General features: G+C 41.5%; 1 protein-coding gene across 5 annotated transcripts in view; it reads right to left on the bottom strand.

The window, feature by feature from the left end:
- The window catches only part of LOC148033575 (plant/protein), a 77,572-nt gene extending 53,938 nt beyond the window's left edge, over window positions 1-23,634 (bottom strand). For 2 of the 5 annotated variants that reach the window (XR_015691327.1, XM_087681517.1), the window contains exon 1: window positions 22,911-23,634. Coding sequence is in view for 3 of the 5 variants with exons in the window: in XM_087681517.1 (XP_087537643.1) it covers window positions 22,911-23,331 (421 nt within the window). In the remaining 2 variants the exon portion in view is untranslated. The remainder of the gene's footprint in view (window positions 1-22,910) is intronic. The other 3 variants (XR_015691328.1, XM_087681515.1, XM_087681516.1) reach the window with 3 other exon arrangements.
- Between the last annotated feature and the right edge of the window lie 2,104 nt (window positions 23,635-25,738).

Raw genomic sequence — 25,738 nt, 5'->3', positions numbered from 1 at the left:
ATCTCATGCCCTGGTTCAATGCAAGTGTAGGTACTGAGACTGTCAAAATTCTGGAATCCCCCTTGCTCTGTGTCTTCTTTGGTTATGCTAAATCTGAATGATGAACCAGGTTCTGGTCCTTGTGATTTGATGATAAACCACAATAGAAACCAGGTTTCAATACTTAATAACCTGTTTAGGGAAACTGAACTTAATCAATCAACTATTGCTTAGCAGCTTGCTAGTCTTCCCAAAGATGAGGATCAGCTCCAAAACATGTAGACTCTAATGGTCATTTTTGAAGCTATAGCAAACCATGCAGTATACTCTGAGTTCTTATGTTGAGCATATCTTCATTGTGATACCACCATTTCAGCAAGGCCTTGACCGTCTCAAGAGATCTACCCTCACATCTTAGTACACATTACCCTCTGCTACCCATAATTCTCTGAAACATCTTCTTCGTGCATAACATGCTCAGCTTTTCCTAATGTAATCAATGCTTGCAGGCACAATTCATGATCTGTTCCCAATCTCCAAGAAAGGGTAGGTGATGGCGATCATGATGAATCTCATTGGGGTTGGAGTTGGCTGGAGCGGTGGATGGCTGCTCGTCCATGGGAGACTGCTTATCTGAATGAGGATGAAGAAAATTAACATGACAGCATGAGGAAAGATGTCAGCTATCACTCAGATGCTGAGACTCTTGAGCTAGGGAAAGAGAATTCTGGCCAGCATCCTCATGTGCCACAAGTTGAGGTCCCTTCACAGGATCCTGGTTCTGTGAACCAGCAAGCCCATGGGTTGCCACCTGCTGAATCTCTTCAGTGGACAGGTGGTGCCATGTCCCCAAGTCCACAAGAGGAGAAATCGCTTTTGTTTCAACCTCCCATTATGGCTCCACCTCCCCAGTCCCCAGTAAAAGTGCAAGTCTCTCCAGCACCTGTTCAGTCTAAGTCTAGCTCTTCAAAGGAAGTGCCACTCACAATGGCGTAGCTAAAGCTAATGGCGATTCTGCTTTTCATCACAGGATTATGAAGAATGATGGCCAGCTGTACCCGCTCAGGGCCTCACTTGCAGCTCTGCTGTTTGACCAAAATGGAAGCCCTGCCGAGTGAGAAACGCATCCAAACAAGGAATCTTTGAGGGGCTTCAAAGTACTAGACTGTAAAAGTCTGGACGGAGGAGAAAATATTTCATAGTGCAGTGCAGGAAGAAGCAGCAGTGGTGGAGACTGTATTCCACCCTGCCATCGACCATCAAGAAAGGCAGCGCCGATATCATTCTTGGTGCCTGGCTGTGATTCTCTCAACAGCAGCCAGCAGATCTTTCCCTGGCTTCTGCTGCTCTTTCACAAGCCTCTGCTATAGCTGATTCTCTCAACAGCAGCCAGCGAATCTTTCCCTGGCTTCTGCTGCTCTTTCACAAGCCTCTGCTATAGCTTCCGCCCTGATAACTTGGTCTTTGGCCAGTCCGGCGCCATATGCTTCAGAACTTTGAAACTAGTGACACCTACCTTCGGTGACCTGAATCATCTCATATCAGCTACTATGAGTGGCGTGACTTGTTGTTTGCGCTTCCCTGGTCAGCTTAACTCAGATCTACGAAAGCTTGCTGTGAATCTGATTCCATTTCCGCGCTTGCACTTCTTCATGGTCGGATTTGCTCCCTTGACCTCTCCTACTTCACCAAACATGGTCCATTTGAACAATAGAGCTCATCTATGAACAAGGATATGGCACATCTCAGAACAGGCACATTTCATGCTGCTGTCCTGAACATGATGAAGAGAGTAATAGGAAGGCTAATAGAGCCAAATCTCTATTCTCTAGGTTGCTCAAGAGGTCAAGAACCAAGTTATGGAGTCCATTGTCGTTGGAAGAGCCATGGTTGGAAGATTTAAGCAAGATATTGGCTATGGAGTATGAAGGAAGCTTGAAACGGGAGAGAGAAAGACTGTGTCTGAAAAGCAAACCCTTCCCTCTCAAAAGTAACCCCCACCAAACTCAACCTCAACTCAAGTTACCCGCATTTTGTCCATCTCTCTTCATTTTTGAGCTAAAATTGAGCCACGACCTGTTAAAATTGGATGGAGCCCGCCATTGCCCACTGGATATTACCAAGATCCACCATCTTCAACACGGTTTGAAGTAGTACAGTAACCTGACTAGTCACTGTCAAGTAGAACCAAACCATGTGACTATGTCTTCAACTCCACTTACACAGAAATGATGTTTGTAACCAAATCTTCCATGAAAATGACCTCCCCAACCAGATCATTATCATGAAAATGATGGAATTAAAGCCTGCCTTAGATCAAAGCAAGGCTCTGATACCAATGTAATTAAGCTGACATCTCATACAAGAAAATACACAAGATCTAACATCTAATGCTGACAATAACAAGAAATGCTACTGCCATAGCCAAGATCCATGTTCCATATGAGATGTACAAATGGGGAAATAGATAGTATGCTAAGAATCAAGTGATGATAAGCTGCTGTAGAATACTCACCTTCTACAATGGTGGACAAGGATACTCACCTCCAAGTAGGGTGGACATGGATATGTACCTCCATGAATGGTGGGAGGATGTGACCTCAAGAGCTCCACAAGGAGTTGTATTTCAAAAATGAACAAAAGGGTCCCACATTTGGCCATACTCCACTATTTATAGCTAACCCTAATTAATGTGTCTAGCTCCTAAGCCTAGATTAAATTTGCTTTATTACACCTTAGGATCTCCCTGATTTTCTGATTTTGCAGCTTGCTGCCTATTGGGACAGTTCTTTGCAATATGACCCTCTTGTTCACAAATAAAGCATTTATTTGCAGCCATCAATTCCCTACGTTGTGCCAATGTTTTCGAGCCCTTTCTTTGCTGTTTTGGCCTCTTTTCAGGCTGGTTTTCAAATATGCTCCTTTTCTCAGCCTTAAACAACTTTTTATTCGGCTTCTCCCCGCTCTCTTGATCCTTTCCACGCAGCAAAGCATCGGCTGTAGCAGCAATCTCTATGAGCTGAGACATGCTAGACACGGTGGATTTTATGCAAAAATCCATGATTCCTTTGGGCATCCCACATACATATTTTTCCACTTGCTCATGAAGGGGTACGGCACGATAAGAAGTGACGGGCAGCAATGCATCCCAAAACTTCTTATTGTATTGCTCTAAATTCTTGCATTCCTTTGCATCAAGCTTGTTCCAAGCTGTCATGATGTCCACCTCAAAGGTACTAGTCAACCAATTCGATGCAAACATTTGCTTGAATTGTACCCATGTTGACGGTGCTCTACCTTGCATCAAGAGCGTGGACCACCACTACAATGCATTCCCCTTCAAGAAAGTGGCTGACTTTCGAATCTTAGAGGATTAGGTGAAGTTTCCCCCTGAATAGGCTGCATCAAACTGCTGAATGAAGGTCAAAGCTTCAGCCTATCTTGTGCACCACTGAAGGACTCAAACTTCACTGCTTTTCCACCCTCATCATAGTCTTTTTCTTCCCCTTTGGGAGTCAAGTTGTCATACACTGGCTGCTGCAAAAAGGGTGCATTTGCTGTATTTACATCATGACCAAGCCCAAATGAAGCATTTGGATGACCAGCAATCATTCCTTGAGCCCCATAAGCATTCAGGGGTGCAGACGCATTGCCAAACATTCCACTTTGTGCCCCAAGCATCAAGCCAATGCTACCATACATAGGGTTTTGCACATTTCCAACCATACCCCGAAAACAATGGGACTTGCACACCATGCATTGGCTGCTGCATACCATAGGGAGTTGTGCCATGCATTCCCGTATGCAGCCCTTGGCCAACCATTGCATGAAAAATCGTGCTACCACCAAAGTATCCTGGCTGCCCCATCATAGCAAGCATGCCCGGCTGTCCAAAATCCATTGGATTGGCACTTCCATAATGGCCTTGCATTTGCATTCCTTGCCCCATAGGTACCAACTGTTTCGCTTCATTGGCCTCTTTAGGAGCTTCAAGTGAAGGATTTGGCACTACCTTTGGTGCATCTTGCTGTCCCGAAGGAGTAGAAGTTGACTTCTTCTTCTTGCCCTTGCTGTCCTTCTTCGGAGCATTCAAAAATCGGGTGAACTGAGGATCCTTTGCCAATTCAACGAAGAGATTTGCTGCTGTAAACGGCCCGAACAACGTAGTATGCTTAACAATTATGATATTCGCTTGTTTTTGAGATTTAATATAAAAGAGAATGAATACTTAAAGCTGAAAATAAAAATTACTCACAAAATTACAGCCATGAAAATGTAAAAGTAATGGAGACAAGATTGAGGGTTAAAGATGGACAAACCCCCCCCCCCCCCGGAAGGAATGTATTTCTACTCAACCCAAGTCCCATAGAGAAGAGCTCAGTTACAATCAACCTGAGAGTGAGGAGAAGTAATTCTCACTCTCACAAGATCATGCAAAGATGTACAAACACACATGCATTATCTATTATGCAATGATAAGAACTGATTTCTTTACAGTATGAGAGAAGAAAGAGAGGAAATCAGCATTTCTCCATCGTTGAATAGTAGTATATGGATAGGGCTTGCTTCTTGTTGCTAAAATGGAAGAAAGAGCTTGAGAAGGAGGTGCTGTAATGAATTTACAAGCTTGCTGTCCTGTAAAACAGCAGTGATAGAAGAGGGAATATGGAGGAATTTGATAATGGAGAAGTGGGAAATGATGATGGGGATGGATGGGGCCAGTTTCTGGCTATCTGGGGGTGTTGTACATGAGTTTACAGCAAAGAAAAATGATGCTGAATGAAGAAAAACGAGCTCTTACTTATAAGAGAGGGAAGAGCTGGTACAAAAGGGGAAAGTGGAGTAGCACAAGACAAGTGTCTAGCCACATGTCATGAGATGTGACAAGTGGTGGGACACTTGGAAACTTGTGTGACAAGTGTCTTGACACTTGTCTCTTCTCTATGGCCTTCCTTTTTGGGCTGAATACTGTCAAGAATAGAAACAACCAAATTTAGTAAGCACAGTCAGAGTACAGAATTTACTATTTTTAGAATGACATCCCTATTTTTTAGGACTAGCATTTTTAGGCTAATTCGAGGCTCCTAAAATTTAGGGATCTCCTAAAATTTAGGGACCCCCCCAATATGGGTGTCATATGAAAGCTTTTTCCGTGTACATCGCAAAAACGGTATCAGAATCTTCATGTGACTTTCCTATGCAAAGAAATGTGCATTTCAAGCTTTCAACCCACACATGCACATTATACAAGCATTTCATGATCATGCCATCTTGTTGATTGTAACTGTCTGTTCTGGTGGATCTAGCCCACACTTCAAGGCATCAATCTTTTCTGTGTGCGAGTCTAACCCTGATATGCGTGAGTTCTAGTCACAGGCGCCCAATCGGCCATATAGATGGAAGTGTGAACTGTCTTTTCTCTAACCCACCGCGTGGGTCCATCATAACCTATGACCACTCATCAATGGCCAGCTCCAATGCACTTTTCTTTATATCTAATTAGTGCAAAGGAAATAAATTTAATAAATCATTATATAGACAAATTAATGAAAAAGGATACAAATTCTGTTTCTATAGATTTGTGACAGCCCTATAAATCATTATATAGACAAATTAATGAAAAAGGATACAAATTCTGTTTCTATAGAGTTGTGACAGCTGCTGTCCTCATCCGATTCTTGAACTGGTCATCAAATTCCTCTTCACTTTGCTGGTCATCTACCTCATGACGGCTTGAAGGCACTACATCTTGCCCAACAGCAACATTTTCAGCTTGTTGTCCGTCATGAGAGCCTTGTCCAAGATTAGGCATTGCATTTCCTTCATTCCCATGAGAATGTCCATACTGAGAGGCATCGTCACTGCTTGATTCCATCTCACTGTATGAAGACATGTTGCCGTAATTTCTCAACTGAGCACAAAAATCGGCACTAGCACAAAGCTTTGGCTTGCAATCAGGTGCCTTGGGCTCACCAAATCAAGAGATTGAGTGATTGTCCCGGCAATGGAACCATGAAACCAGCCTTCCTTCTCGGATAGGGTGGTTTAACCTGATTAAGCACTTAATTACAACAACTAGCAAATGAACATAAACTGAAATGCTCACTTTACCTTCATAAACTTGGATAGTGGACACCCTGTTGGCCCCAAAACTGGCACCCCTTTCAGTATTTCTTTAATTTCAATTGCTAATGGATAAATTACAAACCAAGATTTCACGATCTCCTTGGCTGATTCAAAAGCCCCTTGCTGTTCCAATAATCAGCAAAGCATTCAGGCAAATTCACCCAAGACTTGCTCTAATGGAACCCCAACTAGTCAAATGCTGCCCCAAATTCACAATAGATGGGCTCGCATCTGAAATCCTCACAATTCCACAAATTTCCAGTGCTGATTTCAATGTACAATGCCTTTGACTAATGGCACGGGTCCCAAGGTAGCTGCTAAACCCTAATTACTGCTGTAATTTAGGGTTTACAGCAGTAAACTCTCTGCTGTCCACCAAATTTGGCTGTACTCTACTACCAATGGCTGAGAATTACTAAGAATGCTTGAGCATAGACTGGAGGAGTTGAGAGAATGTTGTAGAGAGAGAGAAAATCAGCTGAAATGTATCTTTTGATTCGTAGCTCCGATGGCAAATCTGATGGCACCAACAGCTTCAAAAGGGGGGTAAAACACTAGCCCAGCTGGTGAGCCCTCCTCTCCTACCGCCGCCTCTCTTGAGGCGGAAGAGAAAACCTGCTGCCCCCTGTCCTATCGCGACGCGCGATCAGTCGTCGTCACCTCTCAGATGCCAAATCTGATCACCTCCTCTCCCTCCACCAAGCTCAGAATGGCTGCAATTCAGCTTCCACCACCCTCCAACAACCTTCTCCCTAGTTGCATGGGAAAGTTTTGCCAAATGGCAGCATTCCTAATGCATTTTCAACCATTAAATTAATTTTTCAGAATTAATTAATTCTGAAAATTAATTTCAACCCTTTTGACCCTGCCCAAAATTAAACATGCCTATCTATAATGAAATTGGCTAAGCCATTTGCAACTTGGAGTGGTTCCCAACCTCTGTTGACCCTTAGACTAGCATTAATTAATTAATTAATGCTAGTTCCTAGTGTCACCACTGACACTTAATGGCCAAACAATTGTCCTAGGGTCTAATTTGGCACCGACTGACCACCAAAACCTAGTTGGCATAACTTAACACAACTTTTGCCTTTAACACCCACTGCATTCTTGGGGTCCTTGGCCCGTTCCCATAAAATAACTGCTATGTGCATCGCATGTGCTAAACAATCTTGCACATTTGATTAATAACTTAATCAAATGTTACTAGCAAGATTAAAGCATCTCAAAATTTCACGTCCCCATGACAGTGTGTGTATAGCAAACATTGAGAGAAAAGAGAGACTCGGGAACACAAGAACGCGATGATGATACACTGAATAGTACTATGAGAAAAAAAGGTGATACAACGGAGCCAAAGCTCAAAAGATGACTACTCTGTCCTATCTCACTCAAGCGGTAGCACCTGTGGGAAATCTACACAGTGAAGGGAGTAAATCACAATCCTTGGGGCAAAGGAGTGTCGAAGTAATCATTGGAAGGTGAAGAATAGCTATCGAGGGAGACCACAATCCTTAGATGTCATCGAAGATGACGAAGATGATCACGAGATGTCGAGAAGCAATCCTTTGATGTCGGAGAGATGACCTCGGCAGCAAACACAACTCCCAAAGGCCAGAATGTTGAAAACGCAAACTGTAGAAACTTGGATGCTAACGCTTGTGTGCAAGAAAGTAATCAAATGTGGCGGCGATGCTTGATGATAGAAAATGCAAAGTGAATGATAACACCAGCAAGGGGAGACTAACGCCCGGAAACTTGACGCCAATTTGGAGAAGATGTCGCCAGGTGCCAAAAGCCCCCAAACTACCAGACACACATACCAGGGTGACACCAAATGTGGAAGAGGTGATGCCTGCTAGTGGAAATGCTCCTGGGATACAAAACGCAAACAAGAACCTGTCGCCAAATGTGGGAGAGATGACGCGAAGCAAGAGATGGTGGAAGAAGAATGGACACCCACCACAAACCACAATATCTGCCTGAAGGACTGTGGGGCCAATGGAGAGGCGGGAGAGAGAACATCAGAGGGACGGAAGAAGAGGGGTGAAGAATGACTGAAGTGGTTGAAGAATGAATGAAGTGACAGCCTATTTATAAGCATAAATTGACTAGGGTGACACACCACTGTGTGGGCGCCCACTGACAAAATGACCAAAATGTGGATATTAGTCTTTTTGGGACTATCAATGTGAAACCCTAACTGAAGTGTGTAAACTGAAAAAGTGGTTTCTCAACAGTTGCTCACAAGGAGCAATTGAAGCTATGAGATGAGAATGCTCCAATAATACTAATAAAGAGGACTTGACTTCTTAAGCAAGTGTCAAGGTTGTGGAAGCAACCTCAACCTCTTCTCATGTGATGGCTTCTATACTTGAGCTACTACTCTCAACAAGTGTGGATTCATCTTCCTTGGATCGACATGATGTATGACTACAAGAGATGGACACAGGTTGCATGTTGCTTGGTGGGTGGTGGAGCATTTGTGAACTTGATTCAAGGTCCATTTCTTAAGAAGTATCATCTCCAAATGGTAATCACAAGTGTAGCACGAGCTACTATCACAATGCAGCGCAAATGTGGAAGCATATGGACAAGACTGAAAGACAATGAACAGAGAAGAGGAAGAGAGAAAAGAGGCAATAGAACACAAAAATCTACAGTAAATGAGTGCTGAATCAAGAAACCAAATGCGCAAACAAACTGTCCAAGTATCTCCTCGAGTCAATCTCCCTCTCCACCTGAAACAGACAAGTGGAATGACCAACAGCAGGCAGCCTATAAATAGGCCTCAAAAAATACAATATAATAATCAGGTCAGTCAGTTTTAAACCGGCTGACTGCACCAAAACTGCGATTGCTGAATAAAATAATGATAAAAATGGTGCACTGCACAGCAGCTGCCACGTGGCACTCTACGTAACATCCTATGCCTGCTCGACTACTCAATAAAGCTGGAAAACACCTGTAGACTGCATAGAACAGTCCAGCCTAATAAAAAGAAATGCATAACTATGCCCAAGAGAGCTAACTATATAACAATAGCTTGACAATCCTTGTCCAAGGGGCGTATAAATCTCTAACACCCCCTCTCAAATCCTAGACAGAGCATATGGCTCACGGATCCAAAGTGTTGAAGAGGAGCAGTCTAAGGAAGAGCCTCTATAAACAAATATGCCAAGTTAACCTCCGTCTTGCAATAAACCACATCAATGGTCTCATCCAAGATCTCCTCCTGAATGAAATGGTATTATATCTCAATGCGCTTCAAACTAGCATGGAATACAAGATTCTATGCCAAAGCAATGCAACTCTCGTTGTCGCAATGCAATGTAGTAGGACTTGTCTAAGGACAACCAAGCTCTCCTAACAATCACCCAAGCCACGCAATCTCACATATGGTAGAAGACGTCGCTCACTACTCCACCTTTGTAGTAAGCGATAGGGCAACAATGGGCTGCTTCTTGCTACTCCAAGAGATAGCACCTACACCCAAAGTGAAGCAATATCCTGTGATTGACATCATGTCATCAACATCTCCAGCTCAATTTGAGTCCGTCCAAACCTAAAGAACCAAGGCTAAATCTCCTATACATGTTGCATAATAAATACCTGGGTCGGGGGTCCCCCTCAGGGGCCATAAAATCCTCATAGCGGCCTTCCAATGAACCACCTTGGGTTCACTCATGAACCCTACAAGCAAACCTATAGGGAAACACAAATCAATCAGAGTATTAAGGGGCCATATCACCAACCCAATCAACTGCCTATAGAGGGTAACATGATAACATCCACTGCTGGTGACATTGCATGGACCATAGCTTTCCAGTTTGGATCCATAGGAGTAGAAATAGCCTTGCACCCCTCCCTTGCAAAACGTAGTCAAAAGTTGATGTACGTACCACTCTTGGGAGACGAAAATTCCCCTCGAGTCTACTAAATCTCATGACCTAGAAAGAAGTGGAGAAGGCCCATATCCATCATCTCGAACATATCATGTAGTTCCTCCTTTGTCTGCTTGACCTTCTAGACATGGGCATCTATCAAGACAAGATCATCCACATAAAGCACAAACATGTGCCCTCCAGCGGAGGTGTGGATATACAATTGGGGATCAGAAGAGGAACACCAATACCCTAACTTCCCTTAGAGAAATAGGTCTATCTTCTCATTCCAAGCACATGGAGCCTACTAGAGGCCATAAAGGGCTTTCTTCAACCTATATACCTTGCCATTGGATGAGGAAAAGCCAAGAGGTTGCTCAACATGGATCTTCCCTTCAAATCTTCATTAAGTAAAGTAGACTTCACATCAAGCTGATAAACTGGCCATCTCCTATGGCTGGCTAAGGCAAGAATAGCCCTAATGGTAGTCATCTGAGCTGTAAGTGCAAAGATGTCATGGACATCCACCCCAAGCTGCTACACAAAGCCCATTGCAATGAGCTATGCCTTGTGCTTATCCAAAGTGCCATCACTATGGTACTTGATGTTAAAGACCCATTTGGCTCCAATCACCTTCCTATGGGCAAACCAAGGCACAAGATCCCAAGTGCCGTTCTGCTCATTCACATCCAGTTTCTGCCTCATAGCCTCCTTCCAATGTTGTGACTATAAAGCCTCCTTAATAGAGGGGGACTCTATATCCTACATGGCACGAAACATCAAACAATAGTTAGGCCAAACAAGCTCGATGGAGTGTTTCCAATTCCTCTGAGAGCGTCGTGGGTCGTTCTACAATTGCCACTCCTCAAGGACTCTCTCAATCTCTAAACCACGGAGTGTATTGCATGCCCAACAAGGAGGAGGCCGATACTCCCCTCGCTGCTCTGCCTCTGCCAAAGTCTCTAGAATGTCCACCAATGCTAGTGAGATGGGTGAATCTAGTGGAAAAGCAATCTCCTCCTTCACCCTCAAGGAGGAGCCTCCACCTCAATGAAGGCTCCAAAGGCACTACAACAAGCACCCAACTATCAACTAGATCTCCAAAGATGGGATGCTCAACACCCCCCTCTGCAGCTGCAAACTCCACGAACTGAACATCTCGACTCATATATATCCCTCATGAAATGGAATCATAAATCCTATATGTCCAAGACTACAAGCTATAACCCACAAATACTTATCTTTTGAAAGCCCACTCAAACTTATCCCTCTTTTTATTCACGATGTGAACATAAGCATCACACTGTACAAAACTGAGCTAGCTCATGGGAACAAACTCCCCTCCCATGTCAGAACACATGCTCTTGAGTTTCTTGCCAAACCTATTTTCCTCAAAAATAAATCCGTCCTTAAAGTATGAGAATGCTTCGAACTTCAACTCCAAGAAATACACCCAAGTCATCCTGCTAAAATCGTCAACTAGCATAAAGAATGAACTTCCCTTAACGGACTCCATCCTCATCGGTCCATTCAAATCTGTCGAAACAAGCTCTAAGGGCTCCTTAGCCCTATGTGAAGCCTGGTTGGAAATAGTATCTAATATAAGGACATGGAATTTTTGAGATGCTTTAATCTTACTGATAACATTTGATTAAGTTGTTAATCAAATGTGCAAGGTTCTTTAGCACATGTGATGCACATGGCAATTATTCATGGTAATAGACCAAGAACCCCGAGGATGCAATGGGCGTCAAAGGCAAAAGTTGTCATAAGTTATGCCAACAATTGGGCTTTAGGGGTTAGTTGGTGTCAATTTTGACCCTAGGACAATTATTTAACCAATAAGTGTCTGTGCTGGCACTAAGGACCAACATTAATTAATTAATTAATTAATTAATTCCAGTCTACATGTCAACAAAGGTTGGGCACATTTAATTTCAAGCAGGATCAAAAGGGCTAAACTTAATTTTCAGGATTATTTGATTCTAAAAATTAATTAAATGGTGGATAATGCTGAAAATTTGCTTTAGAAGACTGCCACTAGGCAAAAATTCCCATGAAAACTGAGAAAACGTTTTTGGGAGCTGGGTCTCAATCATTCAATTAGTTTATAGCTTGGGAGAGAGAAAGAGAGACAGGAAGCTGCTACTCCATTTTCTGATCAAAGAACAACAATTTGTTGTAGAATATAATCATCTGAAGGCCTCAACAGGCAAGGGACAGCAAGGAATCACCTTCCGGGGGCAGCAACACCATTGTTGATCAAGTGACAGCATTTTGGAGATGCCTAGCAATAGGTGACTGCATTAGATACAGGCTGGAGTAAGCAGCAAACAAAATTTAGGGTGCAAAGAAAATCGGATTTCTCTCTCATCTTGGCTTTCTCTCACCTTCTCCAACCCATTCTCAAGAGATCTCAACATTTCTCAGCCATTTTGAGCAAATCTTGGTCGAATTTATTGTACAACAAAGATATCTCTCTTGTAAACTCTAAAATTCTACAAAATTTAGGGTTTAGCAACCACCTTGGGAACCGTGCCAACAAGAAAAGGCAACATACACTGAAATCAACACTTGAAATTTGTGAAATTGACAAGGATTTCAGATGGCAAGCCATCCATTGTGAATTGGGGCAACATTTCACAAATTGGTGGTTCCATTTGTGTAAATCCTAGATGAAAATCAAGGTACAATTGGCCCAAATTGCTTCATGATTATATGTACAACAAGGGGCTTTTGGATCAGCAAAGAGGATTGTAGACCCATTAGCAATTAAAGTTAAAGAAATACCAAAAGAGGTGCCAATTTTGGGGCCAACCCAGTGTCTATTGTCCAAGATTATTAAGGTAAATCGTGCATTTCAATTTATGTTTATTTGTTAATTGTTGTAATTAAGTGCTTAATCAGGAAACAACCACCCTCTCCAAGAAGGAAGGCTGGTCGCATGCTTCCATCACGAGGATACCACTCAATCCCTTGACTTGGTGGGTCCAAGACACCTGATTGAAGGTCAAAAGCTTTGTTCTAGTGCTGAAATTGTATTCAGCTGAGCAATACAACAAGAATGTCTTCAGATAATGAGATGGGATCAAGAAGGGATGATACCTCTCAATCTGAAAATTCACAAAGTGTTGGGGAAATTGCAATGCCTGATCTTGGACAAGACACGCAACATGGACAGCAAGCTAAGAATGAGGAAATTGGACAAGAGGTGGGTCCTTCTAGGTCTCTTGAAGCTGATGACCAACAAGAGCAAGAGGAATTTGATAGCCATTTTAAAGATCGGCTGATGACAGTGGCTAAAATGTTTATGCAATTGGCCAATGATCCTTAGTCTATGAGCTTTCTGAACCCTTAAAGGTGGGAAGCAAAGGCAATAAGAGGGCATTATCTTTAAGAGCTTCGATACATCGAGATGCACTAAAGGAAGAGCCAATACAATAGCATGATGTCCCAAGTGTGGGTAGTGAGCATAAACAAATGATGCCAATGGGGCAATTGATGCATTTGCAGGGCCAACTTGGAAGTGCCTATCCAATGCTTTTTGGACAACAGGGCATGCATACAACGATGGAGCAAACAAAGATATTTTGGTAGTAGCACTAGTTTCCATGCTATAGTGGACTTGGAACCACATATGGCAATGTATGACATAACTTCTTATCATATGCAGGAACCAATGCGTGGTATGCAAGGCCCAATGTATCAAGGTATGGCTAGTAATATGCATAACCCCATGTATAGCAATGTTAGCATGATATTACAATACTTAAATGATAGTGAAATATGAGCTATTTTGAACTCAAATCACTTCCAAAAGCATTCCAAGACATCAACATAACTTCCCCAATGATCTGGCATCAATATGCAGACACACAAGCATCAATAGAGTAATACATAAGCCATAATGCTTGAGAAGACAATGTTCCAAGTCTGTTACAATAGGTCTATTGTTAATATGTAGCAATAATAGAGTTTGGGAGCTCCAAAGGATTTGTTAGATTGGGTAATGACCTCGCATCGGGTATCATTGGTATTGGAGATGTCCAGTGTAGTTTCCTTCATGCAATATGTTTACTTTGCATGATATATGCCATGTTTTGGCTTTTACTAAAAGCCTACTTTTAGTTGGATAGTTGGATAATGCAGGTTAAGTTGTCTCTTTTGGTGATTCCTCATGGAAGCTTACCCGTGGAAATCTTGTCCCGGAATGAGGCGTGGAGTCTAATAGTCTTTATTCCTTACTTGTATCGGTTTATCGACCATGTTTTGGTACTGGCTACAGTACCACATGTCTCATTATGGCATTGCCACCTTGAACACATGTCAATAAAGGAAATGAAAATGCTTACCCATTTGTAGTATCTTTCACCCCTTGTCTATGAGTGTTTTGATTCTTGTGATCATTGTCTTTATGGCATGTAAATTTGTAATTTTCATAAAAGGTCTAGCATTATGCGCATGGGTGAGCCTCTACCTCTTTAACCCCCTTCCCTCTCGATATTTCTTTCACTCACTCTCTATCTCTCACACTCCCCTTCTCTCTCTCTCTCTCTCTCTCTCTCTCTCTCTCTCTCTCTCTCTCTCTCTCTCTCCTCCTATTTCTCTAATTACACACACTTAAATTTGTAATTCGCATAAAAGATCTAGCATTATGCGCATGGGTGAGCCTCTACCTCTTTAACCCCCTTCTCTCTCGATATTTCTTTCACTCACTCTCTCTATCTATCTCTCACACTCCCCTTCTCTCTCTCTCTCTCTCTCTCTCTCTCTCTCTCTCTCTCTCCTCCTATTTCTCTAATTACACACACATACACACCTAAAACTCTCTTTTTTCTCTCTCTTCATCTTTATATCTTCTCACTCTCTCCCTCTTTATATCACTCTCTACCTTCTCACCCTCTTCACTATTTCACTATTTCTCACTCTCTCCTTCTTTGTGTATGTGTTCTCACTTACACACACACACACACACACACACACACTCTCTCTCTCTCTCTCTCTCTCTCTCTCTCTCTCTCTCTCTCTCTTGGACCAATGCTCAAAAACTATTCATAGAACCATCGCTCATAGAATTTATGAATGAAATAATCTTAAGCCTTGTAAATTAAGCCTTTTATAGCCTTTGGGGATCTCCCTTGCTTATCATGCTTTGAGGCTTCAATGTTTGTGCTTTTCTCTAGTTAAATTGATCTATTTCACGTTTCTAGTTGAGCTAATCAGTATTGATATTGGTGTGATCGTGAGCTTTGAGGATTCATCTAGCCGATCAATGGTGAGAAGGATAGATCTTAGTTCGTGTGAAGGTTTCAATGTGCACAAAACCAATATTACTTACAATGATGATGACATGGGTGGTGGTGACATAGTATGAGATGACATCGATGATGAGCTGATACTGCTCAAAACATAAGCTTTTATTAAGGTTTTGAATTTTTTAAGAGCTAGGCTTATTAAGGTTATTACATCCTCTTCCCTCTAGAGGAATTGAGATGTCCTCATCTCGATGGAAACTCAAGTTACTGTTTACATAGAGCTTTCTTATCAATCCAAGTGGCATCTTCTTCAAGATGGTCCTTCCATGGATAAGGTTTTTCCTTAAAGTTTATTAAGACTCTCTCCTTCACATTAATTATCAGCTCAACATAATAATCAGTTGATCATCTAGTACATGATCAAGTTTGGGTACATAAGCCTTTAGCAAGCCAATATGAAAAACATTATGGATCTTGAAGCGTTTGAGAAGTTGTGACTTGTATGCATTGATCCCTAAGCACTTGAGAATCTTGTAAGGGCCACAATATCTCGAGCTTAGTTTCTGAAATTCACCCAATGATAGCAATCTCTTCTTTGGATTGACACAGAGAAACACCATATATCCTTGTTTAAAGATCCCCTCTTCCAAGATCTATGTAGGTTTTTTGTTGATCTTTTGCCGCTTGGATATCTTGTCTTATGGCCTTAAATTATTTATCAGTCTTCTCTAGCATCTTCTTGGAGGCTTCTACCTTTAGTGTTGGACTAAAAAAGTTGAGCGAGGTAAAATAGTTGTGCCTATACAAGGCTTGGAATGGAGTCATCTTAATGCTTTGGTTGTACGAGGCATTGTAAGAAAATTCCACTAATGATAGTTAATGTATCCAATGCTTAGGCTCTCTACAATAGTATACCCTTATGATGTCTTTTATGACTTGATTCAGCCACTTTGTTTAGTTATTGGTTTGTGGGTGATATACTAAACTAAAGTATAGTTGTACACCAGTAGCTTCAAATAAGCTCTTTAAGAATTGAGGACTAAAGAGGAAATCTTGATGATTGTCGATCTTTTTGGTAACCCATGAAGTTTAAAATTTTCCTTGACAAGCAAACTTGCAATTTTTGAAGCATTGTAGTTTTCCTTGACTAAGCAACTTTTGTTAGCATATCCACAATCACCATGACAGACTTGTACCTTCTTGGATTGAAGACAATCCTACCATAAAATCCATATTAATAAATTTCTACTTCATTGGAGGAATATCAAGAGGTTATAACTTGTGTTGCATTTTAATATGCTCTACTTTACCCTTTAGTAGTTTGGACATTCAATGACTGTTAACCCTCAAACAAACAAGGTGGAAAAGCCAAAAAATCTAAAGCAGAAGACAGGTCCAAGGCAAAAGTGAAATGGAAGACGAAGGCACGCTAAGAAGAATCTAGAAACACAAGAAGTGTATAAAAGTCCTAAAATTAAGGAGAAGGACACATGAGAAAAAGCACAAGTCAATGTTTTTGTAAAAAAAGCACAAGGCGCATCATGATTTATTTTGAGAGTGCCGCGCTCTCACCCGTGCAATTTGTAAAGGTAGATGGGTGGTAGGAAGGAAGCTAGGAAGATAGGAGGACAATGGGAAAAAGGGCCTAGGCCACGGCTGGCCATGTAAAAAAGGGGATAAGGGGATGACCGCTTAAAAGGAATTGAGGGTTTTGTATATAAAGTTGAAAAGTAAATGAGAAGCTCATTCTTGTGTGTGGCCAAAAGTAGCTCTCCTCCTCTTCTTCTTCTTCTTGTTTGCTTGAGCTTGTGATTGAGAGAGGGAGTGTGAGAGTGTGAGGGAGTGAGTGTGTGAGGGTGAGGGACCGTGGAGGAGAAGCTCTCCATCTTCTCCTCTCTTTTTCTCTTCTCTTCTCTTCTCTTCTCTTGCTCGTGGCAATGGAGCTTGGAGTGTGGAGCTTGCTTGAAGCTTGTACTCGAATTGTGGAGCTACCGGAGTGCTCAGGAGAGGAGGTAACTTGATCAGGCATGGAGGTAAGCTCACTACACCCGTAGAGATGGATGGCACATTGGCTATGTGAGAGGTAGCCATTGGTACTCAAATCGGAACTCTTGAAGCAATAAGCAATTTGTGGATCTCGGCGGTTGATCGCCACTACAATGACATAAGTACATCACCTCTAAGATTTTCCTAATTACATTGAGTGTCTTGGCATAGCTAGGACATCCTAAAAATAGAGAGTCATGTGCTTCCTAGGGTATATTCTTCCTTAGTTCATGACTAGAAAGAACACATAACCATTTCTTAAAGTAGACAAGCTCTTCCTCAATGGATAAGTCTCATTACTTGAGTTGCAACTTAGGATCTTGCTCCTCAAGTTGAACATCCCTTATTAACTATTAGTACTTAGGGCCCTTTGTAACTTTTTCTTTTTTCATTTGAATGGTGGGTTTACTTAGCATTGATACTATGGCATCTAGTGATTCTACCCTTGGGAATTCCTCTTCAAAAAGAGCATTAAGGAACGTTTTGTAGCTTAAAGCATCCACAACTACATTCTCATTGCCTAGCCTATATTTAATATCAATGTCATATCCTTAAAGGGCTTCAGTCCACCTTCATTGTCTCATGTTTAGATTCATTTGAGATTTTTATGATTTCTTACCAAGGTGAATTTCTTACCAAGCCGGTAATGTCTCCACAACTCAGGAGCATGGATCACATCCAACAACTCTAAGTCATGAGTAGCATAGTTTCTTTTGTGACTTTTTAGCTTCCTTGAGGAATAAGCAATTATATGTCCCTCTTGCATAACTACACTACCTAATGCAATAGAGCTTGTATTTGTCACAACCTCAAATCCTCGGTTTAGGTTGGAAAGCTTTAGAATGGGAGCAATTACTAAGCTTTCTTGAGTCTCTCAAAGCTAGACTGCTCAATTGGAGTCCATTCTACATAAGTCTGCTTCTTTACGAAGTCTATAAGAGGTGTGGCAATCAAGGCATAGTCATTGATAAAGACTTGATACCAAGCAATCACTCCTATGAGACTGTGCACTTCTTTGGTTGTTGTTGGGAGCAGCCATTCTTATACATAACGTTGGCAAGATCTACAACAATTCTTTCGTTTGATATTAAAAACCCTAAGCACTCAATCTATCTTTTGAAGAATTTGCACTTTTTCTTCTTAGCATAAAGCTTGTGCATCCTCGGTGTTTCAAGAACAGTACGGAGTTCTAGCTCATGTCCCTTGTCTTTCTTGGAATAGGTCAAAATGTCATCAAATAAAAATAGAATGAAATTATCAAGATAAGGTTGAAGGATGTCTTGCATTAATTTGTTGAAGTTTGTAGGAGCATTGGTTAGTCCAAAGACATAAAAACAAACTCATAATAGCCATACCTCATATTAAAGGCAATTTTAGGGATGCCTTCTTCATTTATCCTTATTTGATAGTACCTAGATCTCAAGTTTATCTTTGAAAATATATTTGCTCCTTGAAATTTGTCAAGTAACTCACCACTCCTAGGGACTGGTTAGTTGCACTTAATTGTGATTTAATTTAGCTCATGATAGTCAATGAAAAGATAAAGAGTTATATATTCTTCTTCTTTTTGAAACACGATCGTTGCTCCCCAAAGTGAGTTACTCAATTGGATATATCCTTGATCTAATAATTCCTTGACATGTTCTTTCAACTCAATAGCTTGAGGGATGGACATTCAGTGTGGATTTTTTGCAAAATTGGAGCAGCTCCTAGAACTAGGTTAACTTCATGGTCAACTTTTCTTTGAGGTGGAAGTTCAATTAGAGCTTCTAGAAAAACATTTGTATACTCCTTTATCCATGAAGGTTCCTCTTCTAATTCATTGTCTTGACTAATTTTAGTGAGTTTGATTAAGTATACATGCAATCCTTTTCTTAGCCCTTGCACTATTCTTGAACCTTTAGCCAATTGGATATTTGGATTTTCTAGCTTTGCCTTGAGTTATCACTTGATTTTCTTCTAGATTTTGGAATGAGTCTTGGTATGTTGGGCAATGGATATGAGCATCATCAGGGATTAGCTCAATCCATTCTTGAAAATGTATTCATAAGTGCCCAAGTTCATAGCATGGAACCTTACGCTCATGGGCTCATTGGATAGATTAAACTCTACATTCCTAGTTTGCTATGATGATATAAGTTCCTTTCTATTTCTTAACTCTACCAAGAGTTTGGATGTTGGTGCAACCTCTACGTATAGTTTTTGTGCATATTTTGGAGAAATAAAGGAATGAATACATCACCATTAAACTGGCAATTTAGTCCCTTCTTATCAAGATTGATGTGGATCATTCCTCTTTCCATTTATACATCCATTGAGGGCTCTTCTTCTTCCTCTCCTATGAGGGTTGCTACAATAGTCCTTTCTCTTTATCTTCCTATTGCACCTCTATATTGGCTAGAAATTATCATTGTTGAGGAGGTTGGTTCAATTTGGGATACTACCTTTTGTAGTGACTTGCTTCATTATAGTGGAAATGCCTTTGAGTATCACAGTTTGATTTGATGGAGCAAAGGTGCAAGTTGTATTAACCTTGGCATTGTTTCTCGCATCAAGTTTTTGTTGCCTTTCACTCTTTTTATGAAGACTTGGGGTCCTTTATTGGGCAATCCTTGATCCCAATAACTTGCGTTCCTTGGTTTTGCTTAGAGACTAAGTGATTTAGCTCTTATCAAAGCATCCTAAAGATTTTGGGATGCATACCTTCTTATTAAGTATCCAAGGGTGGATTTAAGCCTCAGTAAAACTTACCCACCTATTGAGTGATATCCATAGGTGAAGCGTACTTTTTGAATCACAAATCGAGAGTAATATGTTTCTAGGCTCAACCATGATGGGAAATTTTTGAAGAACGCATTCATCTTCAAGGCATGATAGTTAGGTGGAGAAAAATATATTCCATGCATAGCTTCCTTATAAGTTTCCAAGTAGTAACAACCTCTGAGACTCCAATGTCTATGCAACATTATTTCCACCAACAAGGAGAGAGAGAGAGAGAGAGAGAGAGAGAGAGAGAGAGAGAGAGTATCCGATGTCGTTCATAGCAATTTGGAGTGATAATCTAGCTCCCTTAATGAAAAGCTAGTGCAACTAACCTTACGGGAGGTCTAGTACACATATCCAAGAATTTAACCTGTGTTGGGTAAATAATTTCTTAGAATCCATTTAGTGCAAACGTTTCTTTCAATGTGATAAGTAGTATGACCAAATATACTTGTGCCTAAGTGCTCCTCTAGGCCATGAGCTTACAAGCATAGATTCCACTTGATTGAACTCATGTTTCTTGTTTTCTTAGGTCTTGGTTTTACCAATGAGATGCCTTTTATTGAGCTATCTCATTCTTCATCTAGGTAATAAGATGATACTTCTATTTCGAGTATCAAAGGCTTCCTTTTTAGAAAGATCTAAGTTTAACCAAATTATCTTTATGTTATAATTTCATCATGGTACCTTGGTAGACAACTCTCTAGCAAAAATGGTTAACCCTTACTAGTTTGAGAGGCTAATCTCTCCTTACTAACTAGTTTTTATACAATAAAACCAACATTCCTAATTATCTTAACTTCCTTGAGTTTCTTTCTTTGTCACCTAAAGGTTTTCTTTTAAAGAAAGAAGTTAACTTTGATTTATGGTGAACTTAGTAAATCAACCATTCCTCTATTAACATAAAACATCCAATCAATTAAGAAGTTCAAAGCATGGACTAGGTACTATCATGGGAGAGGCATGGAAAAAATTGTAATCAAACAAGAAGTGGCCAAAAGCAAGTCGATTGGGAGCTTCATAAATTCCTATTAAAGGCAAATAATATTGAATCAACATCATCAAGGGAAGTGAGACTTCGTTGGTGAGTCATGATCGTGGAAGATCATAAGTCAAAGTCTTTATCATTGAATATATAATGAGTAGTGTGCCTTGATCTTTAGAGGCAATGAAGATCTTAACTCGCCATGGGATTTGACAGTAAACCAAGTGGCCCAATGTTGTCATTTCAAAGCTTTGGCTTCCCTTCCATTGTTGTCAAAAAGAATAACAATGACTCCATGAAGCTCAACCTATGTTACTACAAATAGACAAACATTGATTTTTTATGTTTTATTCTTGAAGTCATAAGATTGGCCAAAGTGGTGATGCAAAGGTGGCAGTGATGATGCAAATGTGTTGATGACAAGGCACATCCTCCTCTAATATTGATGGTGCAAATATTAATGATGCAAAGGTGGTGATGCCAAGGCACATCCTCCTCTAATGAGTTAAACAATGGCACTGCTCGAGCATAGCATCAATTCCTTATTAGAGGACTCGTTTGAAGAAACATGAGATGGGATAAGAGTTTTTCCAAGAATACCAAGCATTGCTGCTAGGCTTTAAATCCATAAACTTTCCACAAACTAAGCAAAATGGGATGACATATGTACCCCATTAGCGCGCTGAAGTCATAGTGCAGAATCATATATCAAGAGAGCAATACACTTTATTTTGTACTGAGGTTTAAAAATCATTTCCCTCAATTTGAGCTCATGACTTCTATTGGTGAGAGCCTTAGCATAAATATGTTGCAAGCCTCATTCACATGGGCAAGCACCATTTAGTCAAGTCCCCCAAAATCCACTTTTGAAATGTACGCTGGGAAGCAATTATTACATCTGATAGGAATATGAGTTGTAGCTATTCTCAAGCTTTGGCAGGCATTAAAGAAACTTGTGTGAATGGGCCCCTCATTAAGGTAGCTGACGTAGACTCCTATTGTACTAATACTAGGCAATCTACTTCTCGGTCGTATGCAAATATTGCACATATTCATGTTTGCCTGTGGACTCTCGGCCATCAAATTCAGTCATTGTGGACAACTGTCTATACAACCAATTGCATATCTAGTTTGCATGTGCTTGCGCCCTCTGCAATCATGTGCAGACCTAGACCCTATGGAATGGGTTGTGGAGAAGGTGCCTCCCTTGTCCAGCCTTTTGATTTGCATACCAGCGGCAGCATTGTGGTAGTTTCACTGGCAATCATCAGTATTGATTTGCCCCTGTGTTTTTGCAGCTGTCCCCTGCATATTACATGTCGCATGGTCTGTAGCATTATGAATCATAAATCCCTATCAGTCACATAACAAGTCACAACCCAAAACTCGGATCAGAAACTTCCGGCACTTTGCAATTTTTTCTAGCTTCAAATATAAAGTTCTAAGTAGTTCCTGGATCAAAGAGCATCCACACTGAGGCTGGTCAGCTCTCTCTCTGCATGCCTTGAACACTTTTTTCTTTTCAAAGCAGTGTTATATTGTGCTCCTGGTTATGCTTATCTATTCAACGTTGGGAGTAGCTGAAAAAGCTTGGAATGGAACTTGGCGAGCTTGCAAATTATAAGATGCTTCTCTCGTTCTGCAGCAATGCAATTCTACTTCAAAAAAAGAATGCATGCATACAAAAGGGACCCCTAGAGATAGAGAATTTACAAGCAGTAGAGGAAGCTGATTGCCAGCAGGAACCACTACCAAAAGGTTGGATTGATGAAGAAATGAATACCCAACAGCCAATGCTCATGATAAGAAACACGATCCAATTCACCTGCATAAAATCATGCACAAAAACAAGAATGGGGACAGAAAACAAACCATCATAGCTACTGGTATCCATGCTCTGCTCCAGCCGTCTGCGCATGTCGTAAGCTCGAGATGAGACCTGCTTCAGAAAGCCATCTGAAGTGGGAGGAATCTGACCATCCAGATGAAGGGCTTGGTCGATGTCGTGCTCGTCATCGTCACCGTGGCTGGAGCGGCCAGATTCACCACCATCATCGGCGCTGCTGCCGGATGCGTCCGCATTGCTAGATGCAGCAGCGTAGGTCCATTTAGGTGCCCTAGGCGCAGGGGAGCAGAAGGAGAAGCGGTGGGGCAGGAGGAGGTCGGTGCTGAGGGCTGCTGCTGGGCGGGCGACAGCGTTGAAGGCGTGATATTTGGCAAGAGGGGCGTCCGGTCGAGAAGGCCACGCTTCAGACGGCACAAGAATGAAGTCCACGGGGACGACGAGAGCCATACCCTTTCGGCACAGTGCTGTTACGCAGGGGGCAAGCTGTGCACAGTGTGCGGGATAAAAGGACCTAGTTTGCTTTCTTCGGATCGCGAGAGATGAATCTATCTGTGAGAATGAGAGGAATAATAGCGCAGATTCAGAGGATTCTTTTTTCTTTTCTTCGTCCCGACGGCGTGAATCTGAGCGCGTGAGAAAGCCAAGGAACCAAACGATTCTGTCACGCAAGCGAGAACACGAGCGAGAGAGAGAGAGAGAGAGAGAGAGGGAGACGTGTCAGATATTTTGCAACACCCATCACCCCACGAGGCGGCTTCATCCCGATTCCCGTCCCATTTAGTGTCCAAATTTGCCACAACATTTTCCATTCAAAATTTCAAACACGGTTAGTAAACTCGAGTTGGCAAAAGCTAATCGGGGTGGGCTCGCATGAGGGCGGACAGAGAGGCAAAAACAAGCCCATGTCCATTCGCCTCATGTTCACACATAGTCAAACAAATATTGAATATTTTATTTTCTCTACATTACCTCGGCTAATTGTTGTAAGCCAATTGGAAAAGCTTATTGCCTTATTTCCATGTAGCATGTGTTGAAACCTTGCTTTTGCGCATGGAGGCCTATCCACCTATTGTCCTACGTGGGTATAGTGGCCAAGCTCAATGTCCATCTACTTTTCCCAAAGCTAATCTCATTTTAACACATTTGAGAGATGTGCCTATATGAAGCATGTGTCTAAATGTGTCTGAACCCACCCTTACTATGTTATGCATTGTGCAACCAAGCTTTGTGAGTGCACTAATTTTGCTTCACTCCTCATGTATAGCAAGTAGATAACATGGCACTACAACAAAAAGCTACTAAATAGCATTCTATAGGTGGGTGAGCAAGTCTGAGTAGGAAACAAGGCACATGGCTACATTTCTTTCCTATCCATGTGTGCAAGAGGGATTGTCATCCACATGTGGGGAAAGAGGTCAAGAGATGACCAAGAAGCTTAGAAGGGGAGCATCCCCAAGGTGCAAAAACCGATTGAGGGTTTCCACATGGACTCTCGAGCATGGACTTGGACACTTATGCATCCCATCCAAAGGAAAAGACATTCAACTTCCAAAAGTTGCATAAACCATGGTCCCATACACACATAGAGTTAATGAGTATAAGAGGAAGTCTCCGTTGAAGCCCAACTAGAAGCATGAGCAAGCGGAAGAAAAAGAGATGTTAGCTATGGCGGATAAAGAGAGAGAGAGAAAGAGAGGATATTGGAACTCCAACCATCACAATTTGTGATGACTAAACTTTCCTCATTCAATAGTCATTGGAAGAATAAAGAATAAAGTGATAGTAATAGATGCTCACCACCTAGTACAGTGTATAGATGTGTGATCAAAGTGTGTATGGTAAATATAGGGTGATGTAGGCATAGACGCCTTTACTCCCAATAACCTCCCACTTAAAGGCAAATGTGTCTCTAGTGAGGAGAGAACAAGAAAAAAGTGACAAAGTACAAGAAGACGAGGACTAGGCGTCATCTCATCCTACACCCAACATCATCTTCCTAAGGAAGTCAAAACATTCCACTGAGAGACTTTTAGTGAGTAGATCTATATGATTCTTGTCAATCAAGATCTTGACAAGCTTAAGAGACTTGTCCTCGAGCAAGAGAGATGGATGTGGGAACTCCAACAGTCACAATGTGTGATGGACCTTCCCTTATTCAAATGTCACCGAAAGAATAAAGAATGAAGTGGCAGTGATGGACACCCACCACCTGTTGCATGCAAGTGTGCAGGTACTATCAATGTAATGCATATACAAGTAGTTAGGCACAAGTGTCTTTATAAGAAAAAAGTGACAAAGTACAATAGGATGAGAAAATACACAATCTCATCCAATACCCATCAATTTCATAAGGAAGGCAAAACTCTCTGCTGAGAGACTTTTAGTGAGGAGATCTACTAGTTTTTGGTTACACTATAAGGGAATGGGGCAACAACGATGGCCATTTGCAACACAAAAAAGTGGTGTTGCTAAAAGCGTTACTATTAACGTTTCAAAAACCCAAGCGTGGCATTTGTCGAGAAAACATTTGCGAGAAAGAATGAAAGAGAGAGCGAGAGAGCTTAAAGCTTTGAGAGGGAGAGAGAGATGAAGAGAGAGAGAGAGAGAGAGGGAGGGAGGGAGCTCATCACCATCGTCACCACCGCCGCCGCTATACACGAAGAAGAAAGAGAAGTGTGCAAGGGAGAAGGGAGGGAAGGTGTGAAGAGAAGATACAAAGGGTTTCATCTTCAGGCCTTTGAGGTAGGTACATTGCCTCTTCTTGCTTTATTTTTGTATTCTCTTATTTTCTTTTTTTGTTTTTCTTTGCAAAGAGATACGTGGAAAGAGAGGGAGGGAGAAGAAGGAAGGGAGA

The sequence above is a fragment of the Lygodium microphyllum genome, chromosome 7 (assembly GCF_053477565.2).
Source record: "Lygodium microphyllum isolate KBCC chromosome 7, Lygodium_microphyllum_v1.1.10, whole genome shotgun sequence".
Classification (NCBI taxonomy): Eukaryota; Viridiplantae; Streptophyta; class Polypodiopsida; order Schizaeales; family Lygodiaceae; genus Lygodium; species Lygodium microphyllum.
This window is presented reverse-complemented; position numbering and strand designations above follow the sequence as displayed.